At 45.4% G+C, this 27,786-nt stretch overlaps 1 protein-coding gene across 1 annotated transcript in view; it reads left to right on the top strand.

The window, feature by feature from the left end:
* Positions 1 to 27,786, top strand: part of DSCAM (DS cell adhesion molecule) — a 753,301-nt gene that overhangs the window by 584,509 nt on the left and 141,006 nt on the right. The window contains exons 12-15 of the mRNA XM_049709686.1: positions 15,038 to 15,234; positions 16,231 to 16,327; positions 16,936 to 17,064; positions 26,007 to 26,174. Coding sequence (XP_049565643.1) covers positions 15,038 to 15,234; positions 16,231 to 16,327; positions 16,936 to 17,064; positions 26,007 to 26,174 — 591 coding nt within the window. The remainder of the gene's footprint in view (positions 1 to 15,037; positions 15,235 to 16,230; positions 16,328 to 16,935; positions 17,065 to 26,006; positions 26,175 to 27,786) is intronic.

Genomic DNA, 27,786 nt, shown 5'->3' with positions numbered 1-27,786 from the left:
CTACTGTTAGAGTTTAAGGGGCCCCCAAAATAATACCACAGAGTTCAGAATCAAGTAATGGAGAGACACAGGAGTAGCGTAGTTTGATAGGAGACTTCTGGAGAATGTGGGTTTGTAAATCCTACATCTAGAATTAGGGAGAGTTACCCACCCAGCCCCTGACCAGGCCAGAGGTGCACAGCTCTCCTTTTACTCAGACACATCCCCTATCATTATGGGAGGTTTGCAGATCCGACACACACCCTCTGCCAACAGGTAACCCAAAGGGACTGGGCCTCACTGGTTATTTCCTTCCCAGCTCTCACATCAGTAAGTCGCTGCCCCGTCATGCAGGAGAGAGGTCAGGAGTGCTGTTCTGATAGAAGGTCCCTCCATTTTGGAAACATAAGAAGTGGGGGGCATGTCCCCAAACAACCGCCTACTTGTTTTGGCTGATGGGACCGCACTTCGTTTATGATGTTCCTGTTACTTTATTTCTGGTCTGTAAATTCTTCTGCTCATATGCCCAGTGGCGTGCTAGTAAACATTTAACATGCAGATCTCAAAAAAGTATAAATAATAATAAAATATATAATATTAAGTATCGTCAATTCCATATAGCCAATTCAAGCTCACAAAATACTTTTATTGCTTTTCAATGAACTTTTGCATCTGTTGCTCCCATAAGACACCCTATAGCTAATGAACCAGTGTTGCAACGTGACGTTTGGTTGGTACTTTTGTTTACAGTAACAAGACGGAAGTGAAACAGCAAAGACTTATATGGGAATTTCATTTGTCAATGGTGTGAGTGATTCTTTGCTGACTCAGATGAATCAGACTTCTTTGCTGAATCTTTCATACTAGAAGAATCATTTCTCAATATTTAGGGCTGTGTAGCCTGCAATGGCTTCAGATATTTAGTCTTCATTATCAGCTTTTCCTCCATCTCTTCCTTAAATTGAGGCAACCAATAAAACAGTAAACCAAGTCCTGATGTATAACCTCTGCAGACGTGAACGTGAGCTGACTCATTACCTTCTAAGTCCCACAGTGTCCCTGTATGTCAGTTTCACACAAACCCACTGTCTGCCTGAGATCCTGGACAAGCTCACCCAGGACCCCAAATCCCTGCAGCCATGAGCGTTCTGATGGGGTCCCCACCCTCCATTGCATTTAAGATGTGGAAGCCACCAGCCAGCATAACACATCTCCCCACCTGTACGCCGTGGCTCAGTCCCTCATACCCCTGGACACGCCCACACTTCAACATCTGTTAGGATGAGGCCCATAGTCATCGTCACAGCCCCCATGGAGGCAAAGCATCAGAGCAACTCCCTGCTTCAAATTCAAAATATGGAAAAAGGTATGGAATTTCTAAAAATACTAAAAACAGAACTCCCACATGACCCAGCAATTCCACTCATGGGTCTAGATCAAAATAAACACAAGAACACTAATTTGAAAAGATACATGCACCCCAGTGTTCATAGCAGCATTATTTACAATTGCCAAGGTATGGAAGCAACCTAAGTGTCTGTCAACAGATGGATGGATAAAGAAGATGTGGTACCTGTATACAATGGAATACTACTCAGCCATAAAAAGGAATGAAATTGTGCCATTTGCAGCAACATGGATGGACCTAGAGACTATCATACTAAGTGAACTAGGTCAGAGAAAGATACATAGGGATAGGGGATTTTAAAAAGGATTACTATGGGATTATATGAAACCATGTGTGTGAAACTTCTGAAAATTGTAAAGCACCACAGAATTTAAAGAATCTGCCATTCAATTAAAAAAAAAACAGAAAAAAAAACAAACTCAAAATATACCTAAACATGGATATACATCCAAATGAAAATAAATATTTTGTCACCTATGTGTCTTCCTCAGCAATGAGTTGTCTAGTGTGGGCTAGACATAACATAAACTGTCCTGTTCTTGAATACTTTAATTAACTTTCCCATTTTCTTCTACATTTCTGGCCCTCAGTTTTATCTAATAAATCTTACTATGGGAAACCAATTCCTGTCTTTAAAAGATGAAGTGATTGTAGAAGCAAAAGAAAGCATCTTGAGATTCTCAAATAATTTGCCTCCTTAGAACATATTTTTTTTAATTAAAAAGTCAACTGTGTTTCAAATTTACAAGTAATTTTACAACATATACAAATATGGGGTTTGCCATTATCGTGGAAAAGGATTTTTCACCAGGAATAGTTACCCTGACTCACGTTACTGAGCATCCCTGAGTACATCTCGAGGAGCTGGTACCCACTGCTGAGGACATCCTACCAGGGGCAGTCGTCTGTTGGCAGTGGCAGTGGCAGTGGCAGTGGCCGTCCCTCCGAATCCTTCCCAGGAAAATGACAGCACCATCTTTCGTTCTGGTATATTTTTCAAAAGAAGACCTTCAGGGATGCTTATATAGAGATTTTGAGTCCCTGAGCACAGAGTAAATCGCCCACAGAACTGACTTCTCCTACCCTCTTGGACACTTAAAATGTTTTTTTAGCCATTTTGGAAGGAAATCTTAAGTATTTTAAATCGTTTTAAACCAACCACACCAGGCTAGTTTAACATTTTTTAGTGGTTCAGGAACATCATTTAAAAACCTACAGTGATGGTCCTCTGGGGCCCCTGGAAACACTCAGGGGTGGCTGAGATGAGTGTGGGGTGAGGAGAGGAGGGACACTGGAGTTGCTGGACTCAAGTGGCCCCCGCATCACCATGCGTCCTGAGGTTCATGCCTATTCAGTGCTGTCACACTTCCCTCTTTCATATCAGCTCTTTCATTCCTTCCCTTTCGTTGGTGGTCCCACCCCTGGTAGCCTGTCACTCTCCCAGGGTGGGTTTCCATTTGCCATGGGCAGGAAAGTAACTTAACTGAAGTCACGTGTCCTGCTTGTAAACATTAAACAGAGCATCAGGGACTTTCCCCTGCTGCTAAAACATTGGCATTTTGTACATTTTGGGGTTCTTAGATACGATATATGATTGCTTCATTTTTTTCATAAATATATTCCCTATGGTTGAGGTTTACTGAAATGATGCCACTATAAAGAAAATTCTTACTCCATGTTTAAAGGAAAACTGATAAGGAGACATGTCCAAAGAACCTCACAGATGAGCCTGGCCTCTCCCCGCCACCAGGTTCAGGAAAGTGATCCCAGGCATCACAGCGTACTGGGCAGGCTGGGGTCACACACGGGGCTCTGCGCAACAGGGCAGGTGTGCTCCACGGCCCCAAGCACAGGTGTCCAAAGCTTTTGTCCAGGTCCCCCTTGGTCAAGCTGTGAGCTTTCTCTTTCAGCTCTCCATCCACACATAAGATGTCCAAGTTCCACACCCCTGTTCAAAAGTGTTCGGTAGCAGCCAGAGCTGTTTGATGACAGATAATGCAAAGACAAAGGGAGGAGCAGGGAGATGTGGGGAGAGGTCCACTCTGCTCCCTGCTCCTCCTGAAGCTTCAGCCCAGCCTCCCCTGCTGTGGGAGACACTCTTGAAAAGGGTGCCATGCTGCCCTTGGGCCCTACCAGTGGTGTGCTTACCAGCCTCCTCTCTGCTGGCGTCCCATGGTTGGTGGCTATCTGGACCAGTCCATGGCTCCTTTACCTGGGGCCGTTGAATTCCCAGAGCTTCAGACCTTGTCCTCAGTGAGGAGGAGAAATGGGGAAGGGACCATCGTCCCGGGTTCACAGACCCATAGACCCTTCTCATGCTCCTACACAGGCCACCGCTGGAAGCCTTCTGCCTTCAAGATCTCAGAGGAGGGACAGCTCCGGTCCCTGTGTTTGCTTAGTTCTCCCAGGTGGCAGACATCTCCCTCTCCTGGAAACTTCCTCACCACCCTCAACTCCTCTGTAGTGGAAGGACCGTGGTGGACTTGGGGTTTCCACAGCCAGGAAGCATCATGCTGGAGCAGAATTTGCCAGCTCACCTTCTTGCAGCTTATCCAATCTCTACTCTTGGAGCTCCCCCACTGATTCTGGCGGTGGAAGCGCTGCAAGAAGGACCTCGGTCCTTGTCTTCTTTGAAGAAAGAATTCGGCAAAGAAACCAAGATTGTGAAATAGAGGCAGAGTTTGTTCGAAGCAAAGTACATGTGGAAGAGCAGACAGGCGAACTCGCAGTGAGTTGCACACAATAGGGGCTGCTTAGGCTGCTTATATGGGGGCATTTTTCCAGGTTGTCTCTGGCCAATCATCTTGAAGTGTCTGCAGGAGACTGGTTGCAGCTGCTCAGCCTGTCTCCATCATGTGGTTGAAGGGGAACATTCTTTCCATGCCCAATCTTCTTACATAGAGACTGAAAAATGGTGGAGCCACTTGGGAAAATAGTGTGGCAGTTTCCCAAAGTGTTAAACATACAATTGCCTTGTGACCCAGTCGTTCCACTCCTAGCAACCTACCCAGGAAAAATAAAAACATAAGTCAGCACAACAACCTCTACACAAATGTGTGCGTTATTTGTAAAATCCAAAAAGTGGAAACTATTCAAATGTGTACCAACTGGTGAATGAATGAACAAAATGTAGTCTATCCACGCAGTGAACTATCACTCAGTAATGAAAAGGAACAAAAGTACTGGGTACACACTCCAGTATGTATGAACCTTGAAAACATGCACAGTGGAAAAATTCCAGAAAGCTAGAGACAAAAAATATGTATTCACTGTAGGATTCTATTTATAGGAAATGTCCAAAAAAGGCAAATCTAGAGGGACGGAATGTCCATTAGTGGTTGCCTAGGACTGGGGGTGGGAAAGGAAAGAATCCATAAATGGACAGGCAGAATCTTTTGGGGTAATCTAAATGCTCTAAAATTTGAGGTGGTGATGATCATACAACTCTATATACTTGTATTGGGTTGTACTAGTAATGTGTGTGTGTGTGTGTGTGTGTGTGTTGGATAATGTAAATACACTTGTTTTGGGTTGAATGGTGCCTCCTCAAAATTCATGTCCACCAGGAACCTCAGAATATGACCTCATGTGGAAGTAGGATCTTTGCAGATGTAATTGGTTAAGATGAAGTCATACTGAATGAAAACGGGTCTTAAGTCCAATGATGGCTGTCCTTACGAGAAATCCGTGTGAAGACACAGAGAAACATTCACAGGAAGTACCCATGTGAAGATGAGGGCAGAGATTGGAACCAAGCTGCCACAAGCCAAGGAACACCGAGGACCACCAGAAGCTGGAAGAGGCAAGAAAAGATTCTTCTCTAGAGCCTTTGGAGGGAGCACAGTCCTGACGTCATCTTAATTGTGGACTAGCCTCCAGAACTGTGAGAAAATACATTTCTGTTGTAAGCCACCAGCCTGTGGTCATTTGCTACTGCCACCCTAGGACACAAAGACAATACTAAAACCCACTCATTCGTACACTTATAGCCGGAGAATTTTGTGGTGTGTTAATTATACCTCAGTGAAGTTGTTAATAAAATTAAAACTTTTCTTAAATAAGCCAGAGGAAGAGAGGGATGAAGACCAAAGTTTAGGGATGGTAGAGCCAGTTCTGCCAATTCTCAGATACGCGGGAAGAGGAATCTCACCATGGCTGTAAGCGGCTTTCTTTAAAATATGGGACTCACAGTGCGTCTTTTCCTAGGTTCCGATTCTGCCCACTCCACATCTTGTTATCTCTGCCACACACCCACTGACTGTAGAGAAACGTCACAGTGCAGGGTCTTCCATGGGGTTTCAGGCTACAAAGCTGGTAGATCTCTGGCTTGTTTGTCTCAAACCCTCCCGACCGGCCTTGGGGAAGACACGCCCCAGTATGTGCCAGTCTCAGGAGAAGGCCCAGTGTTTCTGTGGTCAAGTGCCCAGGGATGGGGCACTGGAAGGCTCCGAGGTGGGATATAAAGAGCATAGTGTGAGCTTGACCTTATAAATGAGGGTGGGTCTTTCTTTCCGTGATTGGGAAAATGAGGTTAAAAAACAGGCGAAAACTATAAATTTGTTTCACTTCTTTTAAAATCTTCCTAGTTGTTTTTGATAACATCTTGTTGTTCTCTCATTTTTTTTTTAACATCTTTATTGAGGTATAATTGCTTTACAATGGTGTGTTAGTTTCTGCTTTATAACAAAGTGAACCAGTTATAGATATACAAATGTTCCCATATCTCTTCCCTCTTGCGTCTCCCTCCCTCCCACCCTCCCTATCCCACCCCTCCAGGCTGTCACAAAGCACCGAGCCAATATCCCTGTGCCATGCGGCTGCTTCCCACTAGCTATCTACCTTACTACATTTGTTAGTGTGTATATGTCCATGACTCTCTCTCGCCCTGTCACAGCTCACCCTTCCCCCTCCCCATAACCTTAAGTCCGTTCTCTAGGAGGTCTGCGTCTTTATTCCTGCCTTACCCCTAGGTTCTTCATGACATTTTTTTTTCTTAAATTCCATATATATGTGTTAGCATACGGTATTTGTCTTTTTCTTTCTGACTTCACTCTGTATGACAGACTCTAGGTCTATCCACCTCATTACAAATAGCTCAATTTCGTTTCTTTTTATGGCTGAGTAATATTCCATTGTATATATGTGCCACATCTTCTTTATCCATTCATCCGATGATGGGCACTTAAGTTGTTTCCATCTCCGGGCTATTGTAAATAGAGCTGCAATGAACATTTTGGTACATGACTCTTTTAGAATTTCGGTTTTCTCAGGGTATATGCCCAGTAGTGGGATTGCTGGGTCATATGGTAGTTCTATTTGTAGTTTTTTAAGGAACCTCCATACTGTTCTCCATAGTGGCTGAACCAATTCACATTCCCACCAGCAGTGCAAGAGTGTTCCCTTTTCTCCACACCCTCTCCAGCATTTATTGTTTCTAGATTTTTTGATGATAGCCATTCTGACTGGTGTGAGATGATATCTCATTGTAGTTTTGATTTGCATTTCTCTAATGATTAATGATGTTGAGCATTCCTTCATGTGTTTGTTGGCAGTCTGTATATCTTCTTTGGAGAAATTTCTATTTAGGTCTTCTGCCCATTTTTGGATTGGGTTGTTTGTTTTTTTGTTATTGAGCTGCAGGAGCTGCTTGTAAATTTTGGAGATTAATCCTTTGTCGGTTGCTTCATTTGCAAATATTTTCTCCCATTCTGAGGGTTGTCTTCTGGTCTTGTTTATGGTTTCCTTTGCTGTGCAAAAGCTTTTAAGTTTCATTAGGTCCCATTTGTTTATTTTTGTTTTTATTTCCATTACTCTAGGAGGTGGGTCAGAAAGGATCTTGCTGTGATTTATGTCATAGAGTGTTCTGCCTATGTTTTCCTCTAAGAGTTTGATAGTTTCTGGCCTTATATTTAGGTCTTTAATCCATTTTGAGCTTATTTTTGTGTATGGTGTTAGGGAGTGATCTAATCTCATACTTTTACATGTACCTGTCCAGTTTTCCCAGCACCACTTATTGAAGAGGCTGTCCTTTCTCCACTGTACATTCCTGCCTCCTGTATCAAAGATAAGGTGTCCATATGTGCATGGGTTTATCTCTGGGCTTTCTATCCTGTTCCATTGATCTATCTTTCTGTTTTTGTGCCAGTACCATACCGTCTTGATAACTGTAGCTTTGTAGTATAGTCTGAAGTCAGGGAGCCTGATTCCTCCAGTTCCTTTTTTCGTTCTCAAGATTGCTTTGGCTATTTGGGGTCTTTTGTGTTTCCATACAAATTGCAAAATTTTTTGTTCTAATTCTGTGAAAAATGCCAGTGGTAGTTTGATAGGGATTGCATTGAATCTATAGATTGCTTTGGGTAGTAGAGTCATTTTCACAATGTTGATTCTTCCAATCCAAGAACATGGTATATGTCTCCATCTATTTGTATCATCTATAATTTCTTTCATCAGTGTCTTATAATTTTCTGCATACAGGTCTTTTGTCTCCTTATGTAGGTTTATTCCTAGATATTTTATTCTTTTTGTAGCAATGGTAAATGGGAGTGTTTTCTTGATTTCACTTTCAGATTTTTCATCATTAGTATATAGGAATGCCAGAGATTTCTGTGCATTTATTTTGTATCCTGCCACTTTACCAAATTCATTGATTAGCTCTAGTAGTTTTCTGGTAGCATCTTTAGGATTCTCTATGTATAGGATCATGTTATCTGCAAACAGTGACAGCTTTACTTCTTCTTTTCCGATTTGGATTCCTTTTATTTCCTTTTCTTCTCTGATTGCTGTGCCTAAAACTTCCAAAACTATGTTGAATAAGAGTGGTGAGAGTGGACAACCTTGTCTTGTTCCTGATCTTAGAGGAAATGCTTTCAGTTTTTCAGCATTGAGGATGATGTTTGCTGTGGGCTTGTCGTATATGGCCTTTATTGTGTTGAGGAAAGTTCTCTCTATGCCTACTTTCTGCAGGGTTTTTATCATAAATGGGTGTTGAATTTTGTCAAAAGCTTTCTCTGCATCTATTGAGATGATCATATGGTTTTTCTCCTTCAATTTGTTAATATGGTTTATCACATTGATAGATTTGTGTATACTGAAGAATCCTTGCATTCCTGTGATAAACCCCACTTGATCATGGTGTATGATCCTTTTAATGTGCTGTTGGATTCTGTTTGCTAGTATTTTGTTGAGGATTTTTGCATCTATGTTCATCAGTGATATTGGCCTGTAGTTTTCTTTCTTTGTGACATCCTTGTCTGGTTTTGGTATCAAGGTGATGGTGGCCTCGTAGAAGGAGTTTGGGAGTGTTCCTCCCTCTGCTATATTTTGGAAGAGTTTAAGAAAGATAGGTGTTAGCTCTTCTCTAAATGTTTGATAGAATTCGCCTGTGAAGCCATCTGGTCCTGGGCTTTTCTTTGTTGGAAGATTTTTAATCAGTTTCAATTTCAGTGCTTGTGATTGGTCTGTTCATATTTTCTATTTCTTCCTGATTCAGTCTTGGCAGGTTGTGCATTTCTAAGAATTTGTCTATTTCTTCCAGATTGTCCATTTTATTGGCATAGAGTTGCTTGTAGTAATCTCTCATGATCTCTTTTATTTCTGCAGTGTCAGTTGTTACCTCTCCTTTTTCATTTCTAATTCTATTGATTTGAGTCTTCTCCCTTTTTTTCTTGATGAGTCTGGCTAGTGGTTTATCTATTTTGTTTATCTTCTCAAAGAACCAGCTTTTAGTTTTATTGATCTTTGCTATTGTTTCCTTCATTTCTTTTTCCTTTATTTCTGATCTGATTTTTATGATTTCTTTCCTTCTGCTAGCTTTGGGGTTTTTTTGTTCTTCTTTCTCTAATTGCTTGAGGTGCAAGGTTAGGTTGTTTATTCTAGATGTTTCCTGCTTCTTAAGGTGGGCTTGTATTGCTATAAACTTCCCCCTTAGAACTGCTTTTGCTGCATCCCACAAGTTTTGGGTCGTTGTGTCTCCATTGTCATTTGTTTCTAGGTATTTTTTGATTTCCTCTTTGATTTCTTCAGTGATAACTTCATTATTAAGTAGTGTATTGTTTAGCCTCCATGTGTTTGTATTTTTTACATATCTTTTCCTGTAATTGATATCTAGTCTCATGGCGTTGTGGTCAGAAAAGATACTTGATACAATTTCAATTTTCTTAAATTTACCAAGGCTTGATTTGTGACCCAAGATATGATCTATCCTGGAGAATGTTCCATGAGCACTTGAGAAAAATGTGTATTCTGTTGTTTTTGGATGGAATGTCCTATAAATATCAATTAAGCCCATCTTGTTTAATGTATCATTTAAAGCTTGTGTTTCCTTATTTATTTTCATTTTGGATGATCTGTCCATGGGTGAAAGTGGAGTGTTTAAGTCCCCTACTATGAATGTGTTACTGTCGATTTCCCCTTTTATGGCTGTTAGTATTTGCCTTATGTATTGAGGTGCTCCTATGTTGGGTGCATAAATATTTACAATTGTTATATCTTCTTCTTGGATCGATCCCTTGATCATTATGTAGTGTCCTTCTTTGTCTCTTTTAATAGTCCTTATTTTAAAGTCTATTTTGTCTGATATGAGAATTGCTACTCCAGCTTTCTTTTGGTTTCCATTTGCTGGAATATCTTTTTCCATCCCCTTACTTTCAGTCTGTATGTGTCTCTAGGTCTGAAGTGGGTCTCTTGTAGACAGCATATATAAGGGTCTTGTTTTTGTATCCATTCAGCTAATCTGTGTCTTTTGGTGGGAGCATTTAGTCCATTTACATTTAAGGTAATTATCGATATGTATGTTCCTATTCCCATTTTCTAAATTGTTTTGGGTTCGTTATTATAGGTCTTTTCCTTCTCTTGTGTTTCTTGCCTAGAGAAGATCCTTTAGCATTTGTTGTAAAGCTGGTTTGGTGGTGCTGAACTCTCTCAGCTTTTGCTTGTCTGTAAAGGTTTTAATTTCTCCATCAAATCTGAATGAGATCCTTGCTGGGTAGAGTAATCTTGGCTGCAGGTTTTTCTCCTTCATCACTTTCAGTATGTCCTGCCACTCCCTTCTGGCTTGTAGGGTTTCTGCTGAGAGATCAGCTGTTAACCTTATGGGGATTCCCTTATGTGTTATTTGTTGTTTTTCCCTTGCTGCTTTTAATATGTTTTCTTTGTATTTAATTTTTGACAGTTTGATTAATATGTGTCTTGGCATATTTCTCCCTGTATTTATCCTGTATGGGACTCTCTGTGCTTCCTGGACTTGATTAACTATTTCCTTTCCCATATTAGGGAAGTTTTCAACTATAATCTCTTCAAATATTTTCTCAGTCCCTTTCTTTTTCTCTTCTTCTTCTGGAACCCCTATAATTCGAATGTTGGTGCGTTTAATGTTGTCCCAGAGGTCTCTGAGACTGTCCTCAGTTCTTTTCATTCTTTTTTCTTTATTCTGCTCTGCAGTAGTTATTTCCACTATTTTATCTTCTAGGTCACTTATCCGTTCTTCTGCCTCAGTTATTCTGCTATTGATCCCATCTAGAGTACTTTTAATTTCATTTATTGTGTTGTTCATCGTTGCTTGTTTCATCTTTAGTTCTTCTAGGTCCTTGTTAACTGATTCTTGCATTTTGTCCATTCTATCTCCAAGATTTCGGATCATCCTTACTATCATTATTCTGAATTCTTTTTCAGGTAGACTGCCTATTTCCTCCTCATTTGTTAGGTCTGGTACATTTTTATCTTGCTCCTTTATCTGCTGTGTGTTTTTCTGTCTTCTCATTTTGCTTATCTTACTGTGTTTGGGGTCTCCTTTTTGCAGGCTGCAGGTTCGTAGTTCCTGCTGTTTTTGATGTCTGTCTCCAGTGGCTAAGGTTGGTTCAGTGGGTTGTGTAGGCTTCCTGGTGGAGGGGACTAGTGCCTGTGTTGTGGTGGATGAGGCTGGATCTTGTCTCTCTAGTGGGCAGGTTCACGTCTGGTGGTGTGTTTTGGGGTGTCTGTGGCCTTATGATTTTAGGCAGCCTCTCTGCTAATGGGTGGGGTTGTGTTCCTGTTTTGCTAGTTGTTTGGCATAGGTTGTCCAGCACTGTGGCTTGCTGGTCGTTGAGTGAAGCTGGGTGCTGGTGTTAAGATGGAGGTCTCTGGGAGATTTTCGCCGCTTGATATTATGTGGAGCTGGGAGGTCTCTTGTTGACCAGTGTCCTGAAGTTGGCTCTCCTACCTCAGAGGCAGAGCCCTGCCTCCTGGCTGGAGCACCAAGAGCTTTTCATCCACACGGCTCAGAATAAAAGGGAGAAAGAGTAGAGGGAATTAGTAGAAGTATGAGGAAAGAAAGAAGGAAAGGAGGGTAGGAAGGAAGGAAGAAAGAAAGAAAGAAGCAAAGAAGGAAAGAAGGCAAGAAGGAAAGAAAGGAGGGAGGGAGGGAGGAAGGAAGGAAGGAGGGAAAGAAGGAAAAAGACAGAAAGAAAGAAGATAAAGTAAAAATAAAATAAAGTATAATAACATTATGGAATTTACAAATTCTTATTTGAAAAAAAAAAAGGGACGGATAGAACCTTGGGACAAATGTTGGAAGCAAAGCTATTCAGACAAAATCTTACACAGAAGCATACACATACACCCTCACTAAAAGAGGTAAATGGGGGAAAATCATAAATCTTGCTGTCAGAGACCACCTCCTCAATTTGGGATGATTCGTTGTCTAAAGGAGGGAAGGAAGGAAGGAAGGAAAGAAAGAAAGAAAGAAAGAAAGAAAGAAAGAAAGAAAGAAAGAAAGAAAGAAAGAAAGAAAGAAAGAAAGAAAGAAAAGAAAGAAAGAAAAGTATAATAACGTTATTAAAATTAAAATTGATTATTAAGAAAAAAATGTTTAAAAAAAACCATGAACGGATAGAACCCTAGGACAAATGGTGGAAGCAAGACTATACAGACAAGATCTCACACAGAAGCATACACATACACATTCACAAAAAGAGGAAAAGGGAAAAAAATCATAGATCTTGCTCCTAAAGTCCACTTCCTTAATTTGGGATGATTGGTTGTCTATTCAGGTATTCCACAGATGCAGGGTATATCAAGTTGATTGTGGAGCTTTAATCCGCTGCTTCTGAGGCTGCTGGGAGAGATTTCCCTTTCTCTTCTTTGTTCGCACAGCTCCCAGGGCTCAGCTTTGGATTTGGCCCTGCCACTGCGTGTAGGTCGCTGGAGGGCGTCTGTTTTTTGCTCAGACAGGAAGGGGTTAAAAGAGCCGCTGATTCGGGGGCTCTGGCGCACTCAGGCCGGCGGGGAGGGAGGGGCACGGAGTGCGGGGCGGGCCTGCGGTGGCAAAGGCCGGCGTGACTTTGCACCAGCCTGAGGCGAGCTGTGCGTTCTCCCGGGGAAGTTGTCCCTGGATCCCGGGAACCTGGCAGTGGCAGGCTGCACAGGCTCCGAGGAAGAGGGGTGTGGAGAGTGACCTGTGCTCGCACAGAGGCCCCTTGGTGGCGGCAGCAGCAGCCTTAGCGTCTCCCGCCCGTCTCTGGGGTTCGTGCTTTTAGCCGCGGCTCGCGCCCATCTCCGGAGTTCCCTCAAGCAGCGTTCTTAAACCCCTCTCCTCACACACCAGGAAACAAAGAGGGAAGAAAAAGTCTCTTGCCTCTTCGGCAGGTGCAGACTTTTCCCCGGACTCCCTCCTGGCTAGCCGTGGTGCACTAACCCCTTCAGGCTATGTTCAAGCCTCCAACCCCAGTCCTCTCCCTGCGCTCCGTCCGAAACCGAAACCCGAGCCTCAGAGCCTCAGCTCGCTGCCCCGCCTGCCCCGGCGGGTGAGCAGACAAGCCTCTCGGGCTGGTGAGTGCCGGTCGGCACCGATCCTCTGTGCGGGAATCTCCCCGCTTTGCCCTCCGCACCCGTTGCTGTGCACTCCTCCGCGGCTTCGAAGCTCCCCCCTCCGCCCCCCGCAGTCTCCGCCCGCGAAGGGGCTTCCTAGTGTGTGGAAACTTTTCCTCCTTCACAGCTCCCTCCCACTGGTGCAGGTGCCGTCCCTATTCTTTTGTCTCTGTTTTTTCTTTTTTTTCTTTTGCCCTACCCAGGTACGTGGGGAGTTTCTTGCCTTTTGGGAGGTCTGAGGTCTTCTGCCAGCGTTCAGTGGGTGTTCTGTAGGAGTTGTTCCACGTGTAGATGTATTTCTGGTGTATCTATGGGGAGGAAGGTGATCTCCGCGTCTTACTCTTCCGCCATCTTCCTTCTCTCATGTTTTAAAAATATCTTTAAACGTTTAGTGTATGATTATTTCAGGTTCTGTGTCTGGGAATTCTAGCATCTGAAGTCTTCGGCGGGTGCTGATTCTCAACGAGAGTAGATTGTTTCCTCATGTGTTTTATATTTTTGTTTTGTGAGTTCATGTTTAGAGAAGGTTTATCTGGGAGAATCTCAATGGGCCTGGATAAAGGACCCATCCTTCTGGAGTGTGTTTTTGTTTGCTTTTGCTGGATTCCTCAGGCCTATTACCAAACTAGGGTCGCCATCACATCAATCCTTTAGCAGGAATTTGACTCCAAACTTATGTAGAGTCAGACCAGCTACAAATGCTCAAGGGAGATGGTTTTTCTTCATTCGCAACACAAGCCAAGGCAGTTTGCTTCTCCCTTTGCCATCGTGCGGTCTTATGTATTGACTGTTTTTTGATGATTGGCTTGCTCCTAGGATAGAGCCCTCTGAGGAGCTCTGCGTGGAGGTTTCCCTTTTATCACCTGCCTCACAGGCAGTCAAAGCACCAGCACTGTAATACCTGGGGCCTTGTTTCTGGCTCCTGGGTTTTCTCTCACTTTCTTATAAAGTTAGTATGCATTTAAAAGGTGTTTGTTACACACTGTCCAGCATTTCTAGGTGGTCTGTGTCATGGGCCTGGCGCCTCATGTCTCCTGGAATATTGCCCAGGATGGGAATCTATAGATGGATTTTGAGGTGGAGAGAGGGAACTGGACAAGTTTCACAAATAAAGGTTCCTATTCTCTCAATGCATCGGGATGAGATTCCCTGCTATAAACGATGGGAGAAGGATAGGTCCATGGTTTCCACGTGACTGTACAAGTTTGTGCCAGCCGTGGGATGGGATGTCGAGAGGTCACTTCAGGGACTGGTTAGCAACAGCCAGGGCTCCATCTCAGTTGACTAGCAAGGTTTCGTTCCCATAGCTGACAAGGAGAGTTAGAAATGTAGGAGATTACAGAAGGAGTGTAATTCTCAATGGAAGCCCCCTTTCCCATCCAATAAGCAAGTCACATCATTGTCCTGTGTGTTCTAGGGGATGTGGGTCTGCCATCCACAGGGATTGGAAGAGAGTAACACTGCACGAGTATGAAACCACAGGGCAATTTCTGCTTAAGGCTCATTTAGTCCAGTTTCATTTTTCTGCCACCTTCCAACTATCTTGATCATGATTCTTGCTCAGCAGTTTCCTGAATGCATTTTATTTCAAAGAAACACCTCCTCGGGAATTCTCTGGAGATCCAGTGGTTAGGATTCTGCGCTTCCACTGCCAGGGGCCCGGGTTCCATGCTCCCTGGTCAGGGAACTAAGATCCCACAAGCCGCGCAGTACAGCCAGAAAGCAAAAAAAAACTGAGCTGCGTGTTAAGGTGGGGGAAGCCGAGAACCCTGCTTTGCCGAGTAAGTTGTGTCGTTTTTGGGTTTTCAGTTCCTGCGATGATTACGTCCTATCCAAACACCACCCTGGCCACTCAGGGTCAGAAGAAGGAAATGAGCTGCACGGCCCATGGCGAGAAGCCTATCATAGTCCGCTGGGAGAAGGAGGACAGAATCATTAACCCCGAAATGGCCCGCTATCTCGTGTCCGTCAAGGAGCTGGGAGAGGAGGTGATTTCCACTCTGCAGGTAAAACATGACAAACATGGCAGATGAGAAGCTACCTTCATGGGCAGAATAAGCCTGTCTTTTCACATAAGTCGGTGCATGTGGGTAGCCAATAGCAAATCAGCTTTTGAAACATCTACGAAGCACTGTCTCTCCCCCTTCCCATAATGGGATTGCTGAGTAGCCTGCCAAAATAGTGCCTTATCATACGTAAAATTGTTAAGAGTAAAATTATTGGGAACATGGCAGGGAACCCAACCGTAATAATAAAAAGAAAGAGAGAAACCGAGTCTTTTAATGACAGTTAATCCTGGCGGAATGACAGCGTATGTTGCGCACATGTTTTAACTTCCTGTAAAAAGAAAAATTAGATGGGTTCTTGGACAAAAAATATTATAAGGAAAATATTTTGATTCTTGGGGGAAAACCCAACATAAAAAAGTACTGCAGTCTCTTAGAACTTTCAGCACCACTGGCAGTTAGCTGGGTGATTCTTTTAATATGGGGGAGAAACGATGCCGTAGGACACACATGGAAAGAAAAAGTCCTGTGTTTGAAACGCTAATATTGATTCACTCCCAGCGTCCAATCCTGGAGTCCTGGGAGACCAAACCTTTATTGCGGTGTTTATAGATCTGTTTTTTCAGGCAGGGCTGCTTTGAATGCTTTAAAAATCCACTATGAGATTAAAAAAAAAAAGTATATGGGGAATATATATCAACCTGACCGTGCATCCTACGTTAAATTACACATCCAATTTCACAAGCTGGCAGCTGACGTGGAACATCTACATTGCCTCTATCCATCTGCACATTTACAATTGTGCTGAAATAATTTGCTCTCAGGATTGTGTGTCCCTGTGTGTGTGTGTGTGTGTTTGTGAGTGTGTACATGTGTGTGCTTGGGGCTGGGAGGAGGGTGAGAGTGGAGAGAAGAGTTTTACAGCCAAAAGCCCTTGAGTTGTTCCCTCGCTCCGTTCTACTGGGTAAGACGGATTTCTCTCTGCTTTACGCATAGATTTTGCCAACGGTAAGAGAAGATTCTGGCTTCTTCTCCTGTCACGCTATCAATTCTTATGGGGAGGACCGTGGAATAATTCAGCTCACAGTGCAAGGTAGGATGGACATAGCCTAGGGGGAGAAACACGGCTGTTTCAGGACAGTAAGTGTGTGCCCAGGCTTGGGAACCCGTGTGGCCTCAGCTTGACGTGTCACACTTCCAAGTCCTCGGAAAATTTTGAATCTGTACAAAGTGGGCGCTAAAGCACCATTTTGCAGATCTCATGATTATGTCAAGATGCAGCCCCAAAACACAGGGAACAAAGTTCGTAAAGGAATTGGGTTTGGATGACTGGGCAGCCCTGATAGTGTGCCTTTCTTGCTCAATTTTAGGGATCCTTATACTAGACAATCCGAATGAAAGTTTAATATCTGGGGCCAAAATAGTTTTTGAGTTAATAGATCCCAAGCCAGACCAGAAGAGTGACACTGAAATCTCCCATGTTTGGTCCAGCTTTACAAGTGCTGTGAAAACTGGCAGATTTGAAAAGTGAAAATTTTCCATCCTCAAAAGGGATTGGGGAAAAAAATACTTCCAGGTAAAAAAATCGTCTGCCCATGTCAAATGCTGACAAAGCTTTTGTGAGTCACCCTCAGCTTTTCCACTAGCGTCTGTGCCTGAACAATATCTGAACTGATCCCGGGTTTCCTGTTGACTGCACAGAGCCTCCAGACCCTCCTGAAATTGAGATCAAAGATGTGAAGGCACGTACAATCACCCTCAGGTGGACCATGGGATTTGATGGAAACAGCCCCATCACGGGCTATGACATTGAATGCAAAAATAAATCAGGTAAGTCCTTGATTTCCTCCGACTTCATTTCCACTTCAGAAAGCCCTTTTATTTTTTGCCTTTCTAGTGGATTTTACCTGTAAGAAGAACCTGGACTCTGGGAAACTCAGAGGGGGCTCTTTTTACCAGTTTGTCTCTTTCCTTGCATGAAGTACACCCACGTTTCCTGGGGTGGGAATGGTTTTCTGTCGAGATGGCTTCGTTGGGTCAGCCCTGCCTCTTTTCTCTTTGAACCAGCAGGACCTCTATGTGATTGCTCCCTGTGGCCACTTTGGCACTGTCGCCACCGATGGCCGCATGGGCTGCTGCCGACCCGACCTGGCCCCTGTCATTATTTTTTCTACCTCCCTGGCTTCCCTTTGCTTCCCTCGTGTCCGAATCCTTGAGTACCAGCTGTGTTCAGTGTCTGTGGGCTGAGCCGAGTGGTGGCGGTTTGCGCAGAGGGCCACGTCTTCTCCAGATGGGCTCTGACCCTGCAGGGCCCTCCTGGATGTGCAGGGACAGGCCACGGGCCCGAATGTAGGCCAGCACTCCTGTGCTTCCTCTGCGCCAGCAAGTGGCCGGCCCGCAGGATGCTCGGACATGAAACAGACCCACAGCTGTCAGGACCACGACAGGCCTGCCTGTTGATCGCCTTGAAGTGACGACAAGGTCACTTGGAACATTAGGACCCATCAGGCCGAGGGTAGGGTACCACCGCTGTGGCTCCTGGTCTGGACTTTGACACAAAAGAGACGAGGAATTCTAGCAGCATCAGCACATGAAGGGTTGACAGAACCGCAGAGGCCAGGAAAGTGACCTTGCTTCTCACTCTCCGGGCACCGTGCGTTACTTCAGAGCACCCTGTCGTGACCCACTTAGTATCTTTGGAGCAGACGCTGGAGTAAAAAATTAAGCTGGAGGCAGCTGGAAAGGCAGGTCAGGAGGGAGGAAATGTTTCAGTACGAGTGGGCAAGGGGCAGAGCAGGAGAATGTGTGAGACGGGAGTAGGAAGCAAGTCCAGAAAAAGCCTAAGGGGTGGGGCTTAAGGAAAGCAACTCATGGTGATGAAAACAACTTGTATCAAACCAAGACTAGAGGTTGCAGCAATAGTGCTTGAGGCTGGTGATAAGTCACGGGCTGGAAATGCGCAAAAAAAGACGTCGGAGGAGGTGAAATGGCTTGGCTTTTTCCCCCGAGCCGCAGCCAGAGACCTAGAAGTGAGGTGATGCTTACATGGGACCTGAGGAAGCCTCCTGAGAGGAGCACAGCAGCTGCAGTCACACTGTCCCCTAGAAATGTGGCAGGTCCACTGCAGGTGGAGGTGAAGGATGCCCCGTGAGCAAGCTGAGGGCAGTGTTGGTCCCAACAGGGATCTTTCAGGAATCAGGACCAACGGGCTTGCCCAGGGTCAAAGGAAGAGAGGAGGCGTTGCCTTCGTTCTAAGCAAATAAGGTCAGGATGGAACCCAAGATTGAGAAGTTCTGAGATCCAGGTCTTGAAGTAAAGGAAGTGCTTCTTAGGTGAGACCAGCATGTTCTCTTGGAGAACAGCCTGGAAACAGTTGGCAACAATGAGAACTCAGCAGAAACACAGACGTACATGATGCGGACACTCTGCAGAGTCCTCAGAGGGAGGGACAGACCCCACCAGCCTCTCTGGCTGGGCACTGACCGAAGGACTGTGTGTCTGGGAGCTAGTGCCCATGCAGTCTCTCAGGGGAGCAGCTCGGTGCCTCCCTGTCTTCAGGGCATCAGTCATTTCCAGGTGCCGGTGACTGTCCAGTGGTGACGGTCCAGTGGCTCCTCAAAGGGGTTTGCGGCCCAGCCTGTCCTGGCTCAGCTGTGGCCCTGTCTCTTACCAGCTGTACCCACCCCAAACCATCCTCCTCTGTGAGATGGGCTCCCACAGCATCACTGCGACAAGGGTCCCTCAAAGGTTGCCCTCCCGTTCCTGGACCACACAGTTACTATGGTTACTCCCACCTGATACTTAGACGCCACTCCTCGTGTTACCTCCACAGGGACTCATCCCTGGTCCACATTCAAGGCCAGGCCTCCCTCTCATGTGCTCCTACAGTCTCTCCCCTTCCTTTCCTGGCAGGTGTCATCATGTGTGATCACGTATTTAACTCTGTATTTGTTTTTCAAATTTATCAATATTTTCTTTTATTACATCTGGGTTTTGAGTTAAGTTAGAAAAGTTGTTCTCTACCTCTGGCCATAAAATAATTCAGCCTCTTTTCTTCTAGTACTTCATGTTGTTTCTTTCCCTCTCTTTTCAAGATTTAGATCTCAAACCATTTGGAGTTTACTCTTCCGTATGCTGGGAGAGATGGATCTAGTTTTATCTTTTCCAAAATGGGTCTTCTGTTGCCCCAACATCATTTATTAAAAGGTCCACCTTTGCCCAGTGATTTCAGATGCCACCTCTATCACATACTAACTTCCCATATGTACTTGAGTCTATTTCTGGACTTTCTATTCTACTCCATTGGTTTATCTATTGGTTTATCTATTAATGCACCAGTACCAGACCATTTTAATTGGTTTATCTATTAATGCACCATTGGTTTATCTATTAATGCACCAGTACCAGACCATTTTAATCACAGAGGCTTTATGTCTTAATATCTAATAAGGCTAGTCCACCCTTGTAACTTTTCCTTTCCAGTGTTTTCTTAGTTTTCCATATATAACTTTAGGATCAACACGTTTAGCTCCATAAAAGCATGTTTTTGTTATTGTTAACGAGATCACATTAAATTTGCTTATTAGCTTAACAGAGAACTGACATTTTTATGATGTTGTGGGTTTACCTGGTCCATCAAAAAATATGTGAAGTTCTGAGCCCTGGTACTGCACAGTGTGACCTAGTTGGGGAATGGGGTCAGACAGCTGTGACTGATGATATTAACATGTCAGCCCTACCAGACTGGGAGCTCTTTGGGGTGCGCTGAGCCCTGCCCAGTTCCCCTGGACCTAGCACAGGCCTAACATGTGTCAGCACTTCACAGATATTTGGTGAATTCTCATTGAGAAGGGAATGCATTTACAACTCACCGTCTGGCACATAGCAAACGTGTAATAAATGCAGCTGTTAGTATTACTCCAGTGTGCACCAAAATGCTTACACGTAAAAGGCCTCTAGGACCATCTGTGTTTGTTTAACTACTTGCTACCCATTCAGGATCCTCAGTGTCTCCCACGTCTCCTTAAGTTTCCCAAATGCAGGGACTCTGATTCAGTGCTTCCCCAGCACCTAGCACAGTGCCTGCCACATAAGATGTGCTCAGTAATACTTGTGGCATTTAATTTACGTGCAGTCCAAACCTAAGAATTACGTTTATCGCCAACAGCATTTTCAAATGCGTAAGCTGATGGGACTATACAGAATTAAAGCAGGAAAGCTCCTTATCTGTGAAGCTGGGGATGGTCAGAATCAAGGGATACATTTCCATCCTTCTACTCCACACACACACACACACACACACACACACACACACACAGCCAAGCTCATGGCTAAGGCATTCTTGCAGTTCTGGAACCCAGCAGTCTGAGGGTCAGAATGAGCACCACGGGGGTACTTGGGGAAAAGCCCATGGACAGGTAGCCATGGCCTGAGGTCTCCACCAGGACCTCCGTCACTTTCAGTTTGAAAGGCCTGGGAGGAAGGAGCGATCAGTAGCAGGCAGGAATCACAGTCACTGCTGTAGGAAAAGTGTTAGCATTTTCATGTGTTAGTTGCTTCCTCAATAAGTTTTGGGTATATAAACAGTACAGCCATAATTTAAGTGAGTGCAATTTATAGGCAGAGTACATAGAAACTGATCCTTCAAGTCACAGCTTAAATGTCACCTCCTCCAGGAAGCCTTCCCTGACTACCCAGTTTATGGCATGCCCTTTCTCTACTCATAGAGCACCGTGTATGCCTTGGAACATTTGGTGAGCTTGTGACTGTTTATTTAATAGCTGTCTCCTGTGCTGAGTAGTTGTCCCCCTGAGGGATCTAGTGACCCCTCAGGGTAGGTACTACATCTGAGGAACCCTGTGCTATGTCCTTGCATCACCTACAGTGACCAGCACACATATTAGACTTGTAAGAAACAGTTTTTTACTGGTTAACTCTCAACCTGAGTTTTAGGCAATGAAATCATCCCCCTAAAAGCTGCTTTCTTCCACTTTTTGTTAATTTGCTAAGAACACAATGTATGACCACATTCCTAGCAAAGTGGGTCCCTGCAAGCGATCCTTCAGGCTATGCTTGACCAACCCCAGCAATGGAAAGTCACCAGCCGGAGAAAGCACGATTCTGCCTCGGGCCAGCCAGGATTATTAGATATTCTTACATTTCTTGCACCTGAAGCCAATGGCCCTCTTCCCACCGCCTAAGCCCTTTTGGCAAATGACATCCCTTCCAGGTTACGAAAACAGATGATGCTCCTTAATTTTCCATTTGCCAAGAAAGACAAAACAGCCCAAGTTCCTTTGCTTGTATCTCCAGTGACCATCTCCTGGCCCACTTGCTCTGATCAGGCCCCATGGCAACAGCCCTGGTGTCATCTGACCGGGCGCAGACGCAAAGGAGCCTTCGCCTCCCTCATTTGGAATGTTCAACTTTCTCCGTGGAGCCCCAATCCCACGGGTTGCTTTGTCTGCCACATACTAAGATCCTAGTGGCCACTGCTTCTCCTCCAGATGGACACCAAGAACCCCTTTCCATCCCCTTCCAGCACCTTGTCCCCCTGTGCACGGCTGGCCAATGCTGTACGGTGTGTCTACTTCCTTCCCCTATTGGAAGGCAGGCCGCCTGTCCCCACGTCCCCTCTGGGCTGCCTCTGTCCTTCTCCCCAGGGCCTCACTGACCGGGCCTAGCTCCTTTGCACACCTCCCTTCTCCTCTCTCAGGCCCCCTTCCCCATTTCACGGAGGCTTCTTCTCCATGGAGAGCAAGAAGCAGAAGCGGCTTCCCCTGGGTACCGATGCCTCCCTTCTCTTGCCCAGCACCGCAGGTCTCATCCTTCTCTGAGCTGCCTCTTCACTGCACTTCTTTTGTATAATTTTGTCTCTCAAACTTTGGGCCACCCTCACTCTTTCAGGCCTCTAACAACCCTTCTGCAGATCAAGTTCACCCTCTTACATTTGTCCTTGACGATCTGCCCATCCTCCTGACTCGGGCTGTCTGATGCCCAAGCTGGGTTCACCAGCGAGCACCCAGTACAACCACACCGCTCCTGAGGGCTCCCCCAGTCCTTCCCATGGGGGATGATTGGGATTTCAGAGGCAGGGAGGCCATTCTGAGCTTCCTCATCCTTTTCACCACTGGTCTCTCCAGGGCACATCATGGAATCCTACCTACTTTTTCATCAGATGCTTCTGACACCTCCTCTCTAAACCAAGGGACGAATCTGACCGTGCACAGCTCTCCCACCCTTAGCTCCTACAAACGCAGAGGACTTACAATAATTCTTGGCAAAGTTCCCCTCCCTTGCACTTGACCCAGCTCTCTGCATTGATCCTCCTTGCCAGGAAGCCAAGTTAAAAGTTCGTCAGAGGTTTTCATCTAAGCACATGAGACTTCCGGCAGATACCTGGAAAGTTGAAATCCAGTCTTATCCATCAGGCATCCTGCAGAGACTATGTGAAGGTTGTGTGCTGCGGGAAGACGGCCTAGAACGTGGGGAAAACACGGCTGAGGTCAAATCCCAGCCCCACTTCTCACCAGCTCGATAACAGGGTCCGAGTTTCTTGACCTTCACAATGAAAATAAAAACCCCTACTTCACCAGAATGTTGTAAGAACCCAGTCGAATAAAGCAGTCTGTCCAAACGCTAGCTGTGCATCAGAATGACCCAGAGAGAGAGGTTTTTTAAAGCACGGACTTGGGGGGCACCACCCCCCAGAGATTCTGATTGCGTGTGTCTGAAAGCACAGTTGTCAGAAAGCACTGAGGCGTCTCTGATGTACCCACAGATTTGGGAACTGCAGAAGTCACCTTTGTAAAATGCCTAGAGCAGCGCCCAGAGAGCAGATGCTACGCCAGCGCCTGAGTTCCCTCTGCTGCTGGCTTTTCTCCGACCGCTGCCTTGACTTCCAACACAAACCCAGCGTCTGCTCTTCTCCCCAAGGCTGAGCTCCGTGGCTCACAGCTCAGATTCCCCTTCCCTCTGACTCGCAGTTGGGGGGCACAGTGGCGGACACAGAGGACGACTCAGAAGGATCCTGCGGAAGCACTGTTCTGTGTGTACAGCTTCCGTCAGGGGCCCTGTTCTGAGGTCTCAGCCCTGTCTACACCCCAGAAACTCTGTTCCTCTCCTTTGGCCCTCCTGGCCCCGATAGGGAGATGCTCACCACTCTTACTAGGTGCCGGGAACCTCAGCATCCCCTGCGAGTCCCTTTAACCCAGCCCACACCGCGGTAAAGACGCTCAGTAAACGATCTTCTTCGTGTGACTTATAAACCTTCCTCAATGCTACATGTGCTCGCTGTGTCTAGAAACCACCCTCCCCTTCTTTCACTGGGTAAGGAGACCTGTAGTCAGTCCTCACAACCATCGTATTCCTCGCCCTGCTCTCCCCGTCCGTGCTTGCACCCTCCGGCTCTCGGATGTCCAGGCGTTGCCTTTCTGCTTGCGACTTCCTCGTCCTAAGAAGTTTCTTTACTTCACCTACGGTGTATTCTTGATAGTTTTATTCGTATTTCAATCTGCAGTTTCATTTTCCCAAGTGTCAGGATCTCGCTGGGACTGTTTCTAATGTCCGGTGTTGTATTCTCAAGCACACTTCGTTCCTAATCTGTGACCTGCCCGTTTGCACGTCAGCATCTGAGATCAGATGTAGCATTTTTTAGTCCCTTTCCAGGCTCTTCTCCTGGGTAGCCAGTGCCCTGTTTGTATTCTTCTTTTGATGCCATATCACTTGCTAGAGTGTGTTTGGAGATTTAACTAGGCTTTCTTCTTCTTCATTCAGTTACTTTTAAACACTTCGGGATAACCCATTCTTTCTCTTTCTCAACCTTTTCATCTTTAGCCAAACGATCTACCCTTCAGTCGTGAGTCGTGATCATGGGCATCATCTTTTTCTTTCAAAGTCTAACCATTGCAAGAAAAGAAGCTGAAAACAGAGCCTGTTCTCCAAGGACCACTCACTTCCTGCCTGAGACCCCTGCCTTGGTCACTCCCCACAGGCTATTCACATGACTTCCTTGGCAGGAGGACGAGGTGGGCGGTAGCCATCACTACCTCCCTGCAGGCTCTCAGCCATGTCACAGACACGCCCTTGGGGAGGATGGCCCTTCTCCATAGCTCAGTCAGTTGCAGAAGCCTCCATAATGGCCTGGGCAGAACCGTCAACGCCTGCAAGTGTCAGGTTCCTCCTGGGACTGGTGAGCAACTGTCTCTGCATCTTGCAGTCTGGGGTTCCTCTCTGTTGTCTCAAGCGTCTTCTCCAGAAGGCCTGGCTTTCTCTTTGTGGGACAAGACTCCTATTTATACGAGATTCCATTGGTATGGAATTTCCTCCTGTCATGTGTCCTCTATTGAATCCTATCCTTCTGTTCTTCCACCGTTCGTTATTCTGCAGCATCTTCTCTTCTTATGTCAACGTTCTTCCATCTTCAGTCTTCTGGACTCAAATGGTACTTTTGCTTTTAGTTGGAATACTAGTTGTTAGTTTCCATTAGGCTCCATTCCCTGTTACGTGAGAACACTCAAAGTCATACCTGAAGCTACGTATTCCTTCTGCAAGTCCAGACAACCTCTTGCCCTTATGATGACCTTTGGACAGAGCAGCCCTCTGAACTTCCATGGTCATCATTAATGTGGAAAGGGAGTGGGGTCATTCCGAGGGCCCAGAGGTCTGTATGTTTGCCATTTATTTATTCATCTATGAAACATGCGTTTATTATTTGTCGGGCTCTGTGTGAGCACTGGGGATGCAGCAGTGAACATGGCCAGCGTGGACCATGCCCTCATGGGACTTAGAATCCAAGAGGGAACACAGACTCTCAGTGAAATTCTTACAAGTGTGATGAGCACAGGGGAGCAAGTGCAAGGGGATCCTGGGGTGGGGTGGGAGGGTGAGAGTATACAAGCATCCTCTCTGCCACCATCTCAGGGGCATCTTGGTTCTTCCACACCCAACATCATATCTTGACCCCCACCCCTGAGCAGCACCTGCCCAAACTCTTTCTGAAATAAGAACCACTTGTTGACATGCTCATCACGGGTTGAAGCTCTAAAGCCAGCAGGTGCACCACTGTCATGGATTTAATGATAACTCTTTGTATGAGGCATATGCTGCCTTTCAAATTAGCTGTGGTTGAAAAATAATTCCTACAATAAAGGATTGGAGACAAAATGATTTCAAAAATTAGAATTGAGAAGTACGTTTGATAACCACTATTCATGCTGGAGAGTGAGTGAGATGAGTTTTTATGTATTTTTATGTGTTTCATTTTTACCACTCTCCTTTTGGAGAACAAGGGGTCTGACGTGGCTAAAGGCTTTGCTGGCTTTCAGATACCTTTTAGAACCAGGGATTTTTTTTTCTTTTGGGTGGAAGGTTGTCCCAGCTGTGCTTTCTTTTATTATCTTGTACAATGAGTGCTTGAAAGTAGCTGTTTTTCACTTTACTGGCATGAGCTCCCCCCACTTCTATTTTCCTCTGCGATTTCTGCCAGGAGGTCTGTTGTGTTGCCTTGGACAAAACTCCCTGCACCCAGCTGCCCACAGCCTCCGTCCCCCTCAGTGTGGGTAACGGGTGTGTGGTGTCACACCCCCTCTGACGGCCAGCCCGTGGGAACACTGGCAGCATTGCATTAAGAATTCACTTTGAGTTGTCACTTTTTTTTCTTTTCTTCTTCCTTTTTTGTTTTTTTTTTTAAATTCCTACTTGGGAACTTTCAAAGGCAGAGGGAAAAAACTCACATCTCTATCTCTTCTTTTTTGAAAAACAAAACCCCAAAGACTCCTGGGATTCTGCTCAGAGAACCAAAGATGTTTCCCCTCAGCTGAACTCGGCCACCATCATTGACATCCACCCTTCCTCCACCTACAGCATCCGAATGTACGCCAAGAACCGGATTGGCAAGAGTGAGCCCAGCAACGAGCTGTCCATCACCGCGGACGAGGCAGGTATGTCTGACCGGCGGGGGGCCCAGAGGTGGGAGCTGGCCCGCGGGACTCAGGTGGTTAATGCAGGGTCAAGCTTTGATGGCTGCTCTCCATAGCTCTGCGCCCCATCAAAAACACAGACGGCTCTCTGCCGCCTACTTTGAAGGCAGTGCTCTTCAAACAGGACCTAGGTCAAGGTTCTCACACCTAAGACTTAAAAGAAAGCCCTATGAGGCTAACAAGCTGGTGAGATTTAAAGAACCACGCTGTTCTTACAATCCCTTTGTCTGGTTGCGTGGAATCCAGATGGGCAGGAGAGCCGTGAGCCTGTGTCTTGCTCAGGTGGCTGTGCAGTCAGGGGACGGGGGGTCCCTTAACTAGGAAATGGCAAGAATATTCTCTGGGTGGGGAGGGGGGAGACGGAGGCACAGGTTATTTGACTAACTAGAAATATCACTATCTCTGTCATCAAGAGTATCGCACTTTTTTCCCATTACAAAGTATTTCTTATTGTGTTGAAGACATGGAAGGTAGAGATAGGCTTTTTGAAGACAGAACAGCTCACACAATCCTACCACCTGGCGCTACCTATGAATATGTTGATATCACACACTAAATTATTCATCACACACGCACGCGTGCATGCTCACCCACACATGCACACACAGACACACAGGGACACACACCCTTCAACAGGGAGGTTCACTCATGGTTGCCGGGGGTGGCAATAACCTGTTCGCAGAGGACTGAGCAATTAGGGAGTGGCAGTGCACGCTGCCTGCCAACCCATCTCCTGGCAGGACAGGAGGATGCAAGCTGCCCTAGGGCTTCTCTGGGGAAGGAAAGGTAAGGAACCATGGCCTGGCTCATCCTTTGGGGGCAAAAGAGTGTCTAGCTTTTCTTTTCCTGCCCCCAGTCAGAGCTAACCAGCTAGTCCCTACTGCTGCAGGGAAGGTGGAAGCTTGGTCTCAGACCCCTAGTTCCAAAATCACCACGAGTAGGGGGATCACCCCCAAATGTCTAAGCTTCCACAAGAGGTCGCTGCATCTTTCAACGGGGGTTGTTCTTGACTCCCTTCCCACCACCTGCTTCTCTGTTACCTTCATTAATGGCACTTTGCATAGATGTCACTCTTCTGTATCTCTTGAGGACTTTCCTACAATATGTAATTCTACCTTCCACCATTTCTTTAGCAAACCCCACGTTTTTAGGTATGTCAGTTGTTTATTTTTTAATTGAAGTATAGTTGATGTACAATGTTGTGTTAGTTTCAGGTGTACAGCAAAGTGATTCAGTTATACATATGTGTGTGTGTGTGTGTGTGTGTGTGTGTGTGTGTGTGTATATACATATACATATTCTCTTTCAGATTCTTTTCCATTATAATTTATGACAAGATATTGAGAATAGTGCCCTGTGCTATACAGTAGGTCCTTATTGCTTATCTGTTTTACGTACAGTAGTATGTATCTGTTAATCCCAAACTCCTAATTTATCTCTCCCCCTCTTTCCTTTTTGGTAGCCATAAGTTTGTTTTCTATGTCTGTGTGTCTGTTCCTGTTTTGTAAATAAATTCATGTGTATCATTTTTTAGATTCCACGTATAAGTGATATCATATCATATTTGTCTCTG

The sequence above is a fragment of the Orcinus orca genome, chromosome 5 (assembly GCF_937001465.1).
Source record: "Orcinus orca chromosome 5, mOrcOrc1.1, whole genome shotgun sequence".
NCBI classification, from domain to species: Eukaryota; Metazoa; Chordata; class Mammalia; order Artiodactyla; family Delphinidae; genus Orcinus; species Orcinus orca.
The sequence above is the reverse complement of the archived record's forward strand: the minus strand, read 5'-3'. Positions and strand labels throughout refer to the sequence as shown.